Source organism: Lactuca saligna, chromosome 4, assembly GCF_052625555.1.
Source record: "Lactuca saligna cultivar CGN05327 chromosome 4, ASM5262555v1, whole genome shotgun sequence".
In the NCBI taxonomy this organism is placed as follows: domain Eukaryota; kingdom Viridiplantae; phylum Streptophyta; class Magnoliopsida; order Asterales; family Asteraceae; genus Lactuca; species Lactuca saligna.
In genome coordinates this window covers 24,618,899-24,633,082 of record NC_136420.1, presented here as the reverse complement: position 1 = coordinate 24,633,082, position 14,184 = coordinate 24,618,899, and the positions used below count along the sequence as shown (strand labels likewise).

The 14,184-nt window shown below is 34.2% G+C and overlaps 2 protein-coding genes across 2 annotated transcripts; one reads left to right on the top strand and one right to left on the bottom strand.

Annotated features, from left to right (window-relative positions):
• Positions 1-982: 982 nt before the first annotated feature.
• LOC145039387 (F-box/FBD/LRR-repeat protein At1g13570-like) lies at positions 983-2,215 on the top strand. Its single transcript, XM_078987451.1, has 4 exons — positions 983-1,417; positions 1,495-1,605; positions 1,686-1,844; positions 1,925-2,215. Exons 1-4 carry the CDS (start codon positions 983-985, stop codon positions 2,213-2,215), a joined length of 996 nt encoding a protein of 331 aa, XP_078843577.1.
• Positions 2,216-12,402: 10,187 nt separating this feature from the next.
• LOC145039386 (F-box/FBD/LRR-repeat protein At1g13570-like) lies at positions 12,403-13,937 on the bottom strand. The gene is made up of 4 exons (XM_078987449.1): positions 13,314-13,937; positions 13,119-13,223; positions 12,874-13,026; positions 12,403-12,785 (listed from the first exon to the last, which is right to left on the bottom strand). The coding sequence occupies exons 1-4, from the start codon at positions 13,932-13,934 to the stop codon at positions 12,471-12,473; spliced, it is 1,194 nt and encodes a 397-aa protein (XP_078843575.1). The 5' UTR covers positions 13,935-13,937; the 3' UTR covers positions 12,403-12,470.
• Between the last annotated feature and the right edge of the window lie 247 nt (positions 13,938-14,184).

Below are 14,184 nucleotides of genomic sequence, written 5' to 3'. Positions count from 1 at the left end.
TTCAAAATTACCACCAAGAAGTAGGATGTCAATTTGTAAAATGTTTTTTTTCTTTATAAAAACATATGCCAAAACAAAAATATTTAAGTCCTAAAACAATTATTAAAAAAATAGATGTCATCCAATTAAAAAAAATTAATCTTAAACAAACTAAAAGAAATAAGTTAAATTATAAAAATTAAGGAAAATTTTAAAACAACGACTCTTATCGATAATTATTTAGATGTAGAGTATTTGTGCAAAAACACTAAGCCTCTAGAAACTAAATTTTGAAAAAACAATATTTGTACCTAGCAAAGGTAAACGACACTTTATATATATATATATATATATATATATATATATATATATATATATATATATATATATATATATATATATATATAGAGAGAGAGAGAGAGAGAGAGAGAGAGAGAGAGAGAGAGAGAGAGAGAGAGAGAGAGAGAGAGAGAGAGAGAGAGAGAGAGAGAGAGAGAGAGAGAGAGAGAGAGAGAGAGAGAGAGAGAGAGAGAGAGAGAGAGAGAGAGAGAGAGAGAGAGAGAGAGAGAGAGAGAGAGACCTTTGTAGTACTGTATCGTCAAACGGAGGGCATAAACCGTCTCTTCACTTCCATTGCTTCTTGTCATCGGCGGTCTCTTCAACTCCCACCCACCGGAACCTTGGAGCTAAACAAATTAAATATTGTTTTAATGATTTTTTTGATCGTACAACTTGCTTAAATTCGGTTCATTTGAAGCTTGAATCTAGTTTTTATATGCTTCCATTTTTCATGTTTAATATTACTTGAGGGGTTTTTTAAGTATCGATATAGCGAAGTCATACTCGCAGTTGATTTTTTTTTTCATCTACATGGTTTCTTTATCACTTCTGGTTAGAAGTTTTGTTCACCGGATGTCATTTCATCCCTTTTTTATTGAGGACAATTCGAGATGCATTGAGGACAAGCATTCTGTCAAAGAAATGGAGGTATTGCTGGACAGGCATGCCGAATCTTGTATTCGATGACAACATGGTTAAACTATCATCTAATATGGAAGAAGAAATCGAAAAATATAAGCTTGTCATTGCCATCTTCCATGTTTTGTTACTACACAAGGGTCCGATATCGGAACTCTGTATGTATATCAGTAATGCAGAAATTGCTGATGAGATCGACCAGATAATACTTCATCTTTCATGGAGCAAGAATATCAAGAATTTCATTTTTAGAAGTTTTAAATTTTACAAGCTACCGTGTTCATTCTTTTCATTGCAAGGATTAGAATGCCTAGAGCTTTTATATTGTAAAATTGAGATTCCATTAATGTTTAATGGATTTAGTATGTTGAAGTGCCTAGGATTCTATTATGTTAACATCACTGCCAAGATGCTTCAGCAATTTCTTACTGCTTGCCCATTACTTGTGGAAATTACCTTGGTAAGGTCCATATAACTACTTATATATGTAGCTTCGTCAACTAAATACCTTCTTACAATTATTTTTGATCCATGCAGATTGGAAATCATCAAGCAGACTTTACAGGAGGAAACAAGTTTACATTTGTTGAGTTGTTCAAGTGTTTACCTTTAATTCAGGCTGTGAACTTCTCGAGGGTTTATATGAAGGTAATACTTAAATTGTTAGTTTTATCTCATGCAATGAATATTTAATTTGTTTTAATCGTTGTTTTGGAATCTGGTTAAAGCACTTCGCTGCAGGTGGTATGTCACAGAAGCTCCCCACGTCACTAGTGTACTTGAGGATACTTATTCTTGATCATGTGTGTTTTCATAACCAAGATGAGCGCTCCTCCATTCTCTGTGTGATCAACAGCTCCCCAAATTTGGAGTACATTAAATTGAAGGTAAATATAAACTACATGTTATCACATGTGGGTAATAGATATTAATTTTATTGACAATTTTGACATGTTTTGCTGATTAGATGATTCGTCCTGATAGGCAATACACTGTGCTTGATCCTCAAGAGTATTCGGATCTCAACTTGGCTCATCTTAAAGAACTGGAGATAATAAGTTTCCATAACTATACTCTAGAGATGGAGATTGTGAAACTCATCATGGCTAAGTCCCCTCTGCTTCAAAAAGCACGAATAGAGCTCAATAGATTGGTTACTGTGCATGAAGAAAATAAGATGCTTCGAGATTTGATATTTCTGCCAATACCACGTGCATCACCGGCAGCAAAGTTCATTATCGAACGCCCTAAAAAATAAAGTCCGAAGGTAAATTAAGTTTTAGTGATGCCAGTTTAATTGTAATATTTAGTTAAAGTATAATTTGTTAAAGCACCCTTTTTGTCAATTTTGAACCTGTTTAGATGTCTCTTTGGGTTTGATTATGAGTATTATGACAAGTGCTACTTTCTAGTCTTATATTCCTAAATTCATCCTAATCATCTATTTCGATGCTTGAGACCAATAAGCACAAGTGTTATAAAATGTATATGCTACATCATGATTAAAATACAAAATATAGATAGAGTCACAAAGGAAAATACATGTTAAATAATTTACATATATATATGTTTATCAAACTGTTTTTTGTAATGATGCACATACAATGACAATCTTAAAAAATAGAAGACTGAAATTTAAGTGCAAATGCAATACCAGAAACCCTTTCATTCTTATTGCAAATCCTCTTGGTCTGTTCTCGAAGAAGATCAAAAGAACAGTACCACAGGTACATTTATTTGCAAATTTTCTTTTAGCATCTTACCTCAAAATCAAAAGCTTTTGCACGACCTGTGATTATAATCCCTTTTATACTTGTGTATCTGTTAATTTTATTTTAAGACACTGACTGGGAATATGGAAATGCAACTTGTTTGAAGTTTTCTTTGATCACGTCGCTTTGGGTATATAGTTGCATGTCATGATTTTGACGAGTTTGATATTCAGTATATATAATACCTGTGTTGCTTTGAATAAGTAAACACAAAGTTATTTCAATTTTGATCTTAAATTTACAAATATGGCATAACATAAAAGCACGTGTCAATTCCTTGTTTTGCCATTACGGCTTCCGGTTTTGCGTGTCTTATAAAATACTAGGTGAATGTCCGCGCATTGCGCAAAAACATCAATACATTTAATTATTATTTTTTTTAAATTTATTTGTTTAATGTTTTAATTTTTATCATTATAATTATTTAAAACATCAAATATTATTTTTTTTTATTTTAAAAGTAATAATATAATCATTTATATAGATTTATTTTTAATTATTGTTATTATAAGTTATTTTAAGCTACTTATTTGGAATATTTTAACGCTTATAGAAATATCTTTAAGAAATATTTTAGTTAAATTGAGATTACAATTTGATTTTTGCATTTATCACTACAATTTGTCACTTTTAACTATTTACAAAAATATTATTTGATTTTTTAAGTGAAACTGAAATTTATATTTTAGTTGACTATGTAATACGCTGAAACACCTATATAGTTAAAGTTTTTTATAGATATTTGATTTTTTTAAAATATAATAATAACGGTGTTGTTAAATTTGATATAATAATTTGTATACTAAATTGATATAATATATTGATTATTTTGAATCACATGATTATATATATATATATATATATATATATATATATATATATATATATATATATATATATATAATTATATATATAGATATATATATATATATATATATATATATATATATATGATATAGATCCGGTAAAAAAAATTTGGTAGGAAGGTAAGAAGTTTTTTTTCTACATATTTTTTTGACGAACAAAAAAAATGAATCACTAAATGATTCATTTGTAAGATACTTCACAAGAAAAAATTCTCAAAAAAACATCTATATGATTCATTTTTAAATAAATTAAAAAAAAATCCACTTTTATGACAATATTAGTGAATAACAACAAAATCATTATATAAATGAATCATCGAGATGTTTTTTTGAAAATTTTTTCTTGTGAATCATGTTTCAAATGAATCATCTAATGATTCATTTTGTTTGTTTGCGAAAACAATATGTAGAAAAAAAATTTCTTACATTCCTACCAAAAGTTTCCTTCTTATTTGATCTTGACTCTCTCTCTCTCTCTCTCTCTCTCTCTCTCTCTATATATATATATATATATATATATATATATATATATATATATATATATATATATATATATATATATATATATATATATATATATATATATATAGGGAAAGGATCAAATGAGAACGTCTAAAAGGTTGAAAATGCGAGAACAAATCTGGTACATTAAATATTTATAATCTAAGGATCTCATTGATCATTAATTTAAAGAAAATAATAAATGAATTTAATTGTTTTTTTAATTAAAAAAAAATATAAAAGGGTATTCAAGTAATTTTATGATGTCATCCAATTTGAATATATCAGGTAAGTTTGAAAATTAAAAGAAACTGTTCCTATGTTTTAGTAATCACAGTTAACTTCTAATCTTTTGGGTGATTCGATCATATCTTGAATGAAAAATAGTGTCACAGCTAAACAATTATACGAAAGGCGATTAATATTGTTCATCCGTGAAGAGGTGTTTTGCATTCAGAACTCTGTGAGTCGTTGAAGGTGGAGGAATGTCGTCGTTGATCAATCGAAGTGGAAGAAGTAAGCTTGCTAATCTTTATTGAATATCGATTGACTGGAAAACGGGTGTATTAGTGTGTTTAGTTTTTGTTAATGTGTACATTTAACGATTCTTAAAACCCTAGAAGTTGGGTTTTTCGTTTTTTCTTTATATCATCGATTATGAACTGTAGTGATTCTTCATCTTTGATGATTGTTGATTTAAATGTTGTGTTTTACAAATAACACGTTGGTGTATTTGATTGTTTAAATGAAAATGGTAATTATAGATGAGTTTCGAATTTACGGTATTCTGATATTAAATGTGCTTAAAAATCAATAGTTTATGATTGTGTTTGATAGTTCTAAGATGCATATACATGTGTAATCGTAGTCGACTACTTTGAACTGAAGTAAGGTTACGTAAACCCAAAAATTAGGGCTTTTTTTCTTTTTACATTATAAGTAGCACAAGAGGAGTAATTGATGTTAGTATTCGATTGTGAATGTTTTTTAGTTGAAAAATAATAACGAAGGGTATAAATGTCATTCATTACTAACGATTACTTGTAAAATCCGATTGTTTGTGCGACAGAAGTACTTTTCTAGTATTAATCCTTGTTTTTGGTTGTATGTTTTGTATATTGTTAAAGTCATATTCAATTGTGAATGGGTACTTTATTGAGTATGTATGTAGTTTTGATCCTGTACATGATTTTGTATGTAAAGAATAATGTTGTAGGAGTCTCAACTGTTTTATGTGAGTAAGTTAATTACACTATTTGTTTGTTGATGATTATTGTAAACATTCCACTGATTTTGGGGACAAGAGGAGTAATTGATGTTAGTATTCGATTGTGAATGGTGTTTAGTAGAAAAATAATAACAAAGGGTATAAATGTCATTTATTACTAATGATTACTTGTAAAATCCGATTGTTTTTAAGACATAAGTACTTTTTCTAGTATTAATCCTTGTTGTTGGTTGTCTGTTTTGTATATTGTTAAATACATATTCATTTGTGAATGGGTACTTTATTGAGTATGTATGTGGTTTTGATCATGTACATGATTTTGTATGTAAAGAATAATTGTGTAGGAGTCCCAATTGTTTTATGTGAGTAAGTTAATTACATTGTTTGTTTATTGATGATTATTGTAAACATTCCTCTGTTTTTTGGGTATGTGTTTAATTATGTTTGTGTTTAGTATGTATAATTTATGATTATTTAAGTTGTTAATGATTCAATTCTGAGTTATAAATGATTAAGGTATTTTAATTCTACTATTAGGTAGAAAGAAAAGCGAGAGGATATTACTAAAGATGGCATTCAACAAATTCACTAATGAAGAATCCAATCCATTGCTTATTGATATTGAAGATGAAAACAATGAAGGAAACGAACTAGTACAACCTCAGATTAGAAGAGAAGGACAAAAGAAGTGTTCAACACCTAAGAAGAAAACTAAAAAACAAATTGGTGGTGATGATAGATGTGGAAGTGAATTGGTGGAGTCGAGGCAGTACTTGAGGAAAGTACAGATAGATGTGGAAGGTAGTATGGGCCCGTACTACTGAAAGCAGAGGATCCGTACTCGAATCAAGGAAGGTTGAGATGAATCCAAGAAATTTGTAGTGTGTGAGATCCCTCGAGTTTTGATGAGCATTGTGATGTTAGTGGTGGTATATTACCGAGTATAGTGACGCTACGTGGTAGACCAGATGGTAGTTCTGGCATCGACGAGGGATCTGGCTTGGACTCTGGAGCCGGGTAGATTGATGATCAGATGAGGGAGTTCATTCCATCTGAGAATTATGCGAAGTATCATTGACCAGATTCTTGTGTTCTTCAGTATGATCAAGTAGGGCATTATAGAGATTGTGATGAGAGGATGAGTACATTTTGCACTAAGATAGCAGTCATGATAAGGAACCGTACGTTGATGTTTCGGGAATTCAGAGTTTATGAAGCTTCAGATTGTTAGGGGGGTTAGGGACCCCATTGTTAGCAGCAGATGGTTGGCAGATGTCGCCAACACTTTTCGTACCAGACATTGTCTCAAAGGAGACAAGATCTGACTTACTTCCTGTCTCCTGAGGGACAGAGCACGAGATTGATAGGAAGAGGTTGGTACAAGGTTGAGTGATGGTGCAATTGATGCTATGTCATGGAATAACTTTTAGACCAGATTCTGGGCAGAGTGTGCCCAGGAGATTGAGGCGCAAGAGTTGTTAGATCTCCACTTGACGACTGAGACTGTGGTAGAGCTCACTACCAAGTCTCGGGAAAGAGCTTATATGGTACCACAGTACACAGTAGATAAGGAAATGAAGAAGGTAAGTTATCAAAACATACTATAGAATGGTAGCAGGGAGATCGTGAGTATCTCAGGGTGCAAGACCCTAAATGATATGACTACTAGAGCTTGAGAATGAGATATGGACTTGGAGCACATTAGTAAGAGGGAATTAGATCAGTTGCTTATATTGAAGGGTCTCGGGAGGAGACCCTAGATTTTGGATTAGCTTTTGAGAGACCAGTAGAGTTAGATTCAGTACAGCACATGCGGGAAACTGCATGATAAAGTCTTTACGTTCCAGGGGTGTGAGCAAGTGTAACTCTGGGTTATCCTCGGTTGCATTTGAACTATACTTTCAAGAAATGGCATATGCTAATTGCATACCGAGAATTATCAGCGGATAGCGAAAGATCAATTCCCAAATCGCGGGATTGGGAGAGGACACCATCATCTTGGTTTTTTTTCCAAGACTGAGAAGTAGCACAAGAAGTACCTAAGGAAGGAGCTAGAGACTTTGAGGAGGGATAGACTTTTTGCAAGCTACTCCAAATGTGAGTTCTAGTTGTGTGAGGTGCAATTTCTTGGGCACATTGTCAATCAAAAGGGTATTCTAGTCAATTTGGCCAAGATAGAGGTCGTGATGCAGTGGAAGATTCCGAGGTCTCCAATTGAGATTCGGAGTTTCCGGGGGTCTAGCGGGTTATTACCGAAAATTTATTCGGGTTCTTGGAGGTAGTGTGATCTTTTGGATTGGCTAGTATTGAATCATTAGCAACGGTAAGTGTGGTTTTCAACAGATTGGGCATAGAAGGGTAAAAAGGATTGAGAATTCTTCTAGCTTTGTGTGCTGTAAGGCATTAGCAGAATCAAAGTGGGGGAGAATCGCCCAAGGATTCAAAAGCAGGAGCAATTTAGATACTAAGATAAGTTTCGCATCCTTTTCAGGAAGGAAGACAGCCTAGGCAGTTGTATGGTTTGAGAATAGTGTGAGATGGAAGTTTGGAAAAACTTGCCAGTAAGGAGATCGCGTTCTCGGAATGTTGCTAGCAAACCTTAGGGAATCAGTTTGGGGATCCCAGACAGGACATGGGTTCAGTTTTGGATGTTAGTCTGCGTATATGCTCGATGTCGGATGTGTTCAGTTTAGCAATCAACGAATGAGATATTGTGAGAAGTGTTGTAAGTTTGCGGTTGTAGCCGTAGCATTCACTAGCAGTCAGATAGTGTCTATTGTAAGTCTGCGGGTGTAGCTGTAGCATTCACTAGCAGTCAGATAGTGTGAGAGAGTGTGGTAAGTCTGTGGGTGTAGCCGTAGCATTCACTAGTAACCAGATAGTGATAGAGTGTTGTGAGTCTACGGGTGAAGCCATAGCATTCACTTGGTTGGTAGATAGCATGAACACGTTGTTAGGATGCGGAAGGAATAGTAGTACTCACTAGTTCGGGTGTAGCAGTAAGGATATGGAAATCCATGGATTGGATTTCAGAATTATCTGGATGGATTAGATCTGGTTAAGCCGGTAATAAGACTATAGAAGCACCACTACAACTATGAGAGCAAGGAAACAGTGGACTGCTTAAGGTCGTTTATGACATAAGGCTACCAATGGTCATGTAGCAATCACTTTTAGCCTTGAGTTTGGTGACATCAAGATTCGACATATGGACCCGATCGGTTGGATCAGGAGGTTGTTAGAGCCTCAGTGACATGATAACTAGTGGCAACTAGCTCCAGAGAAGGATTTTGTTCAGAAGTCATGCGAGGCAACTAAATAGGGAGTCCTTTGGCTCTGCAGTCAGGCTGGAACTCAGCATTTCAGACGACTGAGAAATGAATTGAGACCAGGAAGGTATCGATAGATGTTGGAAAGCAGCCATGTAGCAGCATGCTGTTTCAGGCAGCTAAGTGTTTCAGGCACTTCAGTGTTTAGACAGTTCAGTGTTTCAGGCAGTACAATGTTTCAGGCAGTACAATGATTCAAGCAGTACAATGTTCAGGCAGTTCAGTGTTTCAGGCAGCTCAGTCTTTCAGGCAGTCAGTGTTTCAGGCAGTTTAGTGTTTTCAGGCAGATCAATGTTTCAGCAGTTTTGGGTCTCGAACGGTAATGGCAATTGAGGATCTTAGGTATGGTAAGCGTAATAGATTGCCAAGTAATGCTAAGTCACCCACCGCGAGGTTCATCTATAATGAATTAGTATGAGTGGTCTGTTAGGGATTCATATCATCTAGAGACAGCAAATTTCGGAAAGAGTACATGTAATCTTTTTGCGAGGTATTCGTTCACCTGAGGATTTAAGGGCTTTAAGAAGATTGGTCACGGCTACCCTGGGAAGCCTAAGGTGTACTCAGGATGGTGACCATGTTACTAGAGTGGTTAGGCATTCAAGGAATGGTAAAGAATGATTTCGAGGACGAAATCTAATTTAAGTGAGGGAGAGTTGTAACACCCTGTTTATTAAATAAATAAATAAACGGATAGAAGCCCCAAAATCTGTAATATTATAGCAAGGTGTTGGTCTCGAGGGTTAATTGTTAGAATTTTAGAAGTCACGGGTTAAAGAGTGCAAGTCATGGACTTAATTGAAAAGGATTTCAGAAGCCAGCGTCCGTTTGGTAATAAACGAATTAAATTGAAAATATTTGAAGGCTTAGGGGGCTTATTGGTAATATAAGGATCTATTATGAAAGGAATTTATGGGGTTAGGGTTAAAAGTTAAATTTTGGATTGATGCTGAAAATTATATGGGGAGTAGGGACCAAAAGTGTATTTCCGGCATTGTAGTTTAGTTTGGATTTACGGGGTTTATCCGATCCCTTCATCCTCTCGTCAAATGGGTGCAGACAAAGAACCCTAACCCTAAGTTACTAAACCACCAGCCGCCACCATCATGTGTAGCATCTACAGCCGCCATCGTGAAAAGCTTCAAGACCGTCGCTGCTGCCTCGCCAATGGGTGCCATAACAGCCCTGCCAGAGACGCCATGAACAACCTGGATAACCGGTGAAGATCGACTATTGGAGCTGTGTTCGTCATTTTACTGGGCGTGAATGAATGAGAAGTTGTCGGTAAGACCCAACCGCCACTCACATCATCTCACATCCGTTCTTTTCTGTGAACACGACGTCGGGAACGTTGTTACTATTGGGTGGCCCTCGGTCGCCGTTTTTCTTGTTCCAGCTCCGTTTTCCGCCTAGACTATGGATGGGAGTTGTGATCGCGTGTCACATTTGTTCGTGTGTGCTGCTAGAGACTTGTCAAGCATGTAGGCTGGAGGTGAGGCGAACCACCATGGCAGCCAACCATGGTGGTTGTCGCCGCCATTTTCGTTCTGCCACCCCCTTAGTCGCCGTATATGGGTGGATGTGTATGTATGTTTACTGTGTTTTAGACGGGTGATGGTGGCGTTATGTTGGAAGTATGATTTTCGGCCGGAAAACCTCACCGCCACCACCGTGAGGTGGTGGCTGCTGCCAAGCGCCACCGCCTGCCGCCACGGTATGGCTGTGTGTGTATTAGTTAGTGTGTGTTTATTTTTGGATTAAGAATTGTAATTGTAATTAGCTTTGATTAATAATAATAATAATAATAATAATAATAATAATAATAATAAATTAGATTCAGTTTAAAAATTTAGAAATTATTAGAAAAGTTGTATTAATGAATTGGAGATACATTTATTATTATATTTAAGTATTATATGAAATTTAACAAAATGAAAAAAAAATATAAAATGATACATCTATATAATTTTATTTAAATTTACCACAAAATGATATGTTACATAATACATAAGAGGATACAATAATTATGGAAATGGTTCCTGTATAATTAACTTGAGAAAACATTGCAAAAATAGTCCTTATAAAATAATAAAATAATAAAAAAGTTTGTGGCTCTCTGTGTCTTTTATATTTTGCAAAACTAAGACAAAATTAAATAAGAATGTAATTATGTGTCTTTTATATTTTGCAAAACTAAGACAAAATTAAATAAGAATGTAATTATATGTATGTACGTCTTATTCACATAAAAACTCATGAAAGAATACAGCAATTAGAAGGGGTAAATATGTAGAAAGTAGCCTTATATAATAATAACAAAAAATGTAAAAATTATAAAAAGGTTGTCTCTATGTAATAATAAAACTATAGAAATTGTCCATGTGTAATAGTGTAAAAAAATAGTCCATATGTAATATTAAAATTACAAAAATGGTCCTTATGTCATTATACTTTGCATTAAATAATATGGTGTTTTAGTTTATTCACAAAAAATTTAAGATCACCGCAACACACAGGCCATCGCCAATATTTATTATACATATATAAATAATATTGCATGGAAGTTATAACATTCATTGTTCATTTAACTATCACCGTAAAATGAATGAGATAACAAACGGACAACAAACTGCAACGCCAAGCCTTTTTGTATGGTAAAACTAATTTATTTAAAGACTACATCCGAAGATCTAGGAGATATAACATTACTATGTGTGATCCGTTGTACTCTATTAAGAAGTTCTACTGCATCCGGCACGAGGAAACCAAATGTATCAAATGCAAATGGTATGAACACATGTTCTACACTTTTAAAGCAGTTTGTCCCGTCATGAAACTCACAGCCCTTAAGTCCACGAAAAGGGATATCCCTGTAACATCCACACATACGTTTCTCCCACCGACCCATCCAAAAATCAAAATGTTAGTCGGTCTGTGGGTTGACATTCCTTCTGTCGGGTCAGTCAAGAAATTAACAAGTGTCTTTTTCTTAGCGGAAACTCCGACACGCTTAAATATATCAAACAAAACATCCTTAACCATATCGTGCCTGTATTTGAACCCGAGGAGTTCTTTATAGTGAACTTGATGCTTTCTAAAAGAGTCCAAACATGTCTTGCGACACACCAGACATATATCGTCAGCTGGAAAATATAAGAATCGTGAGTTGATATTTGAGGATACTACGATACTCAATGGGAGATATATGCTGGCCAAGCCTATCTATAGGGATCGCTAGAAGAAAATATTAAGCATGGTTAAAAGTATTTTGTGTTTTCTTCTAATTGTATTTTTCTTTTTTGCATTTTTTAGAATTGAAAACATCATATAACATTTACATCGTACAAGTCTCGTGTTTAATGGTAAAGCATCAAAATATTAAAAATATTTTGTGTTTTCCTCTAATTGTATTTTTCTTTTTTGCATTTTTTAGAATTGAAAACATCATATAACATTTACATATTACAAGTCTTGTATTTAATGGTAAAGCAGCAAAGTATTAAAAGTATTTTGTGTTTTCCTCTAATTGAATTTTTCTTTTTTGCATCTTTTAGAATTGAAAACATAATATAACATTTACATTGTACAAGTCTTGTGTTTAATGGTAAATCATCAAAATACATGGATAGATGAGTTGGAGAATATAAAAGAGTAAAAGGTAGCAGTTCTCACTTCTCATAATCAACCTAAAAAAAACATATAAATAAGTTTAATAGACACTTGGACAGTAACTCAGAAGAACTCTGCTTTGACAATCCTATTTTAACCAACACAATTAACCTAACATCACTTAAGCTTTTTTTGCATCTACAGTTAATCAATATTTACGGCGTTCAATGGTGAAGCTCACAGCTGGTGATGCACGTGGTAATGGCATGTGCAGCAAACCTCGAAGCATCTTTACTTCTTCATCAACAGAAACATGAGAATTAAGCTTTATTCGTGCTTTCTTTAGCACAGGTGACTTACCCATGATGAGCTTCACAAACTCCATCTCAAGACCATGGTTATGGAAGTTTGTTATCTCCAGCTCTTTAAGATGATCCAAATTGAGGCCCGAGTAGTCTTCTTGAATATCAGGCAAGTTATTGAAAGTTTGTAGACTACACTGCCGATAATGGTCCCAACACATCTAATCAGAAAAACATGTTAAAATTGTAAGTAGAATCATAAATATCGTTTAAAACCATGTGTGATAGTATGTAGTTGTTGATATTTACCTCCACTTTGATCTTCTCCACATTTGGAGAGCTGTTGATCACACATAGAACAGGCGAAAGCTCAAGGAAACACACACCAAGAACAAGTATTCTCAAGTGGGGTAGTGAAATGGGGAGCTTATGTGGCATACTATAACTACCTGCACCCAAGTCCTTTAACCAAATACTAAAACTAAGATTAAAAGTTTAAAACACGATTTTTTTTTTTTTTTTTGCATGGGACAAAACAATAGGTTGGGTTTTACCTTGATATACAACTTGTGGATTTTCAGAACCTGAACTAAAGGTAAACACTTAAAAAGCTTAACCAAATCACACTCGGTAAGCACTGTGTTTCTATAGTCTCTAGCCTGCATTTAAATAATAAGGTATGTTATTTAATTGAAAAAACTTAATTCATAATAAGTAGTTATACGCATTGATGCACTTCAATTACTTACCCAAGTAAATTCCTCAAGGAGGGGGCAATTGGTAAGGAATCGAAAAAGCATCGTGTGAGTGATATCAACCTCACAAAAGCGTAAGCTCTTCAACCTACTAAATCCCTTATTCATTAATGGAAACTGAAAACTACAATACGAGAGATCTAGGTGCTCTAATCCTTGCAATGAAAAGAAGGAACGGGGTATCAAGTAGTTGTCAATTCCCAAAATCTTGAAGACGAACTTCTTGATATTATTGTCCTTTGAAAGGTGAAGTATTATCTGATCAATCTCACTATAGATTTCAGTTTCTATAACAAGAAGGAAACTGAATTCCAATATTGGAGCCCTGCGTAGCAACAAAATGTGGAAGATGGCATTGACAAACTTATATATATCGACTTCTTCGTCACCAGATAATACAACCATAGATGATGTAACCATAGCATCCCGATTCACATTGACATCAAATACAAGTTTCGGCATGCTTGTCCAATAATACCTCCATTTTCTTGACAGGATGCTTGTCCTCACTGCATCTCGGATTGGCATATGAGTAAGAATTTTTTCAATTGTGTCTTGAGGAAGAGTGCTGATTCTATCCCGACTCTTGCCTTTACTTTTACCTTTACCTTTCATGTCTTCTCTTGATGACTCTTTGTCTAAGGCTGCAAAACCAAATAGATTTTCTTTCTTAATTTAATACATATCTAACACAAGAGGTGCAGAAAGTGGAAAATCAAGACAGGAGGAGGAAAAACGAAAGGAAAAGACTAGTGAAGTCGATTTGCCATCTTTAATATTTACGAGTGTGATTGTTTGTGGTTTGAGTCGATTTATTAATCATATGTATTCCACTGAATATTATAATAAGAATCGAACCCAAAAC

Coding starts and splice junctions, on each gene's coding strand:
- LOC145039386 (XM_078987449.1), bottom strand. CDS start 13,934: ATGAAAGGTAAAGGTAAAAGTAAAGGCAAGAGTCGGGATAGAATCAGC. Junction 13,027..13,118: donor TCCACAAGTTGTATATCAAG/GTAAAACCCAAC, acceptor ATTTGGTTAAAG/GACTTGGGTGCAGGTAGTTA. Junction 12,786..12,873: donor TGGAGAAGATCAAAGTGGAG/GTAAATATCAAC, acceptor TTTTCTGATTAG/ATGTGTTGGGACCATTATCG.
- LOC145039387 (XM_078987451.1), top strand. CDS start 983: ATGCCGAATCTTGTATTCGATGACAACATGGTTAAACTATCATCTAAT. Junction 1,418..1,494: donor TACTTGTGGAAATTACCTTG/GTAAGGTCCATA, acceptor TGATCCATGCAG/ATTGGAAATCATCAAGCAGA. Junction 1,606..1,685: donor TCTCGAGGGTTTATATGAAG/GTAATACTTAAA, acceptor ATCTGGTTAAAG/CACTTCGCTGCAGGTGGTAT.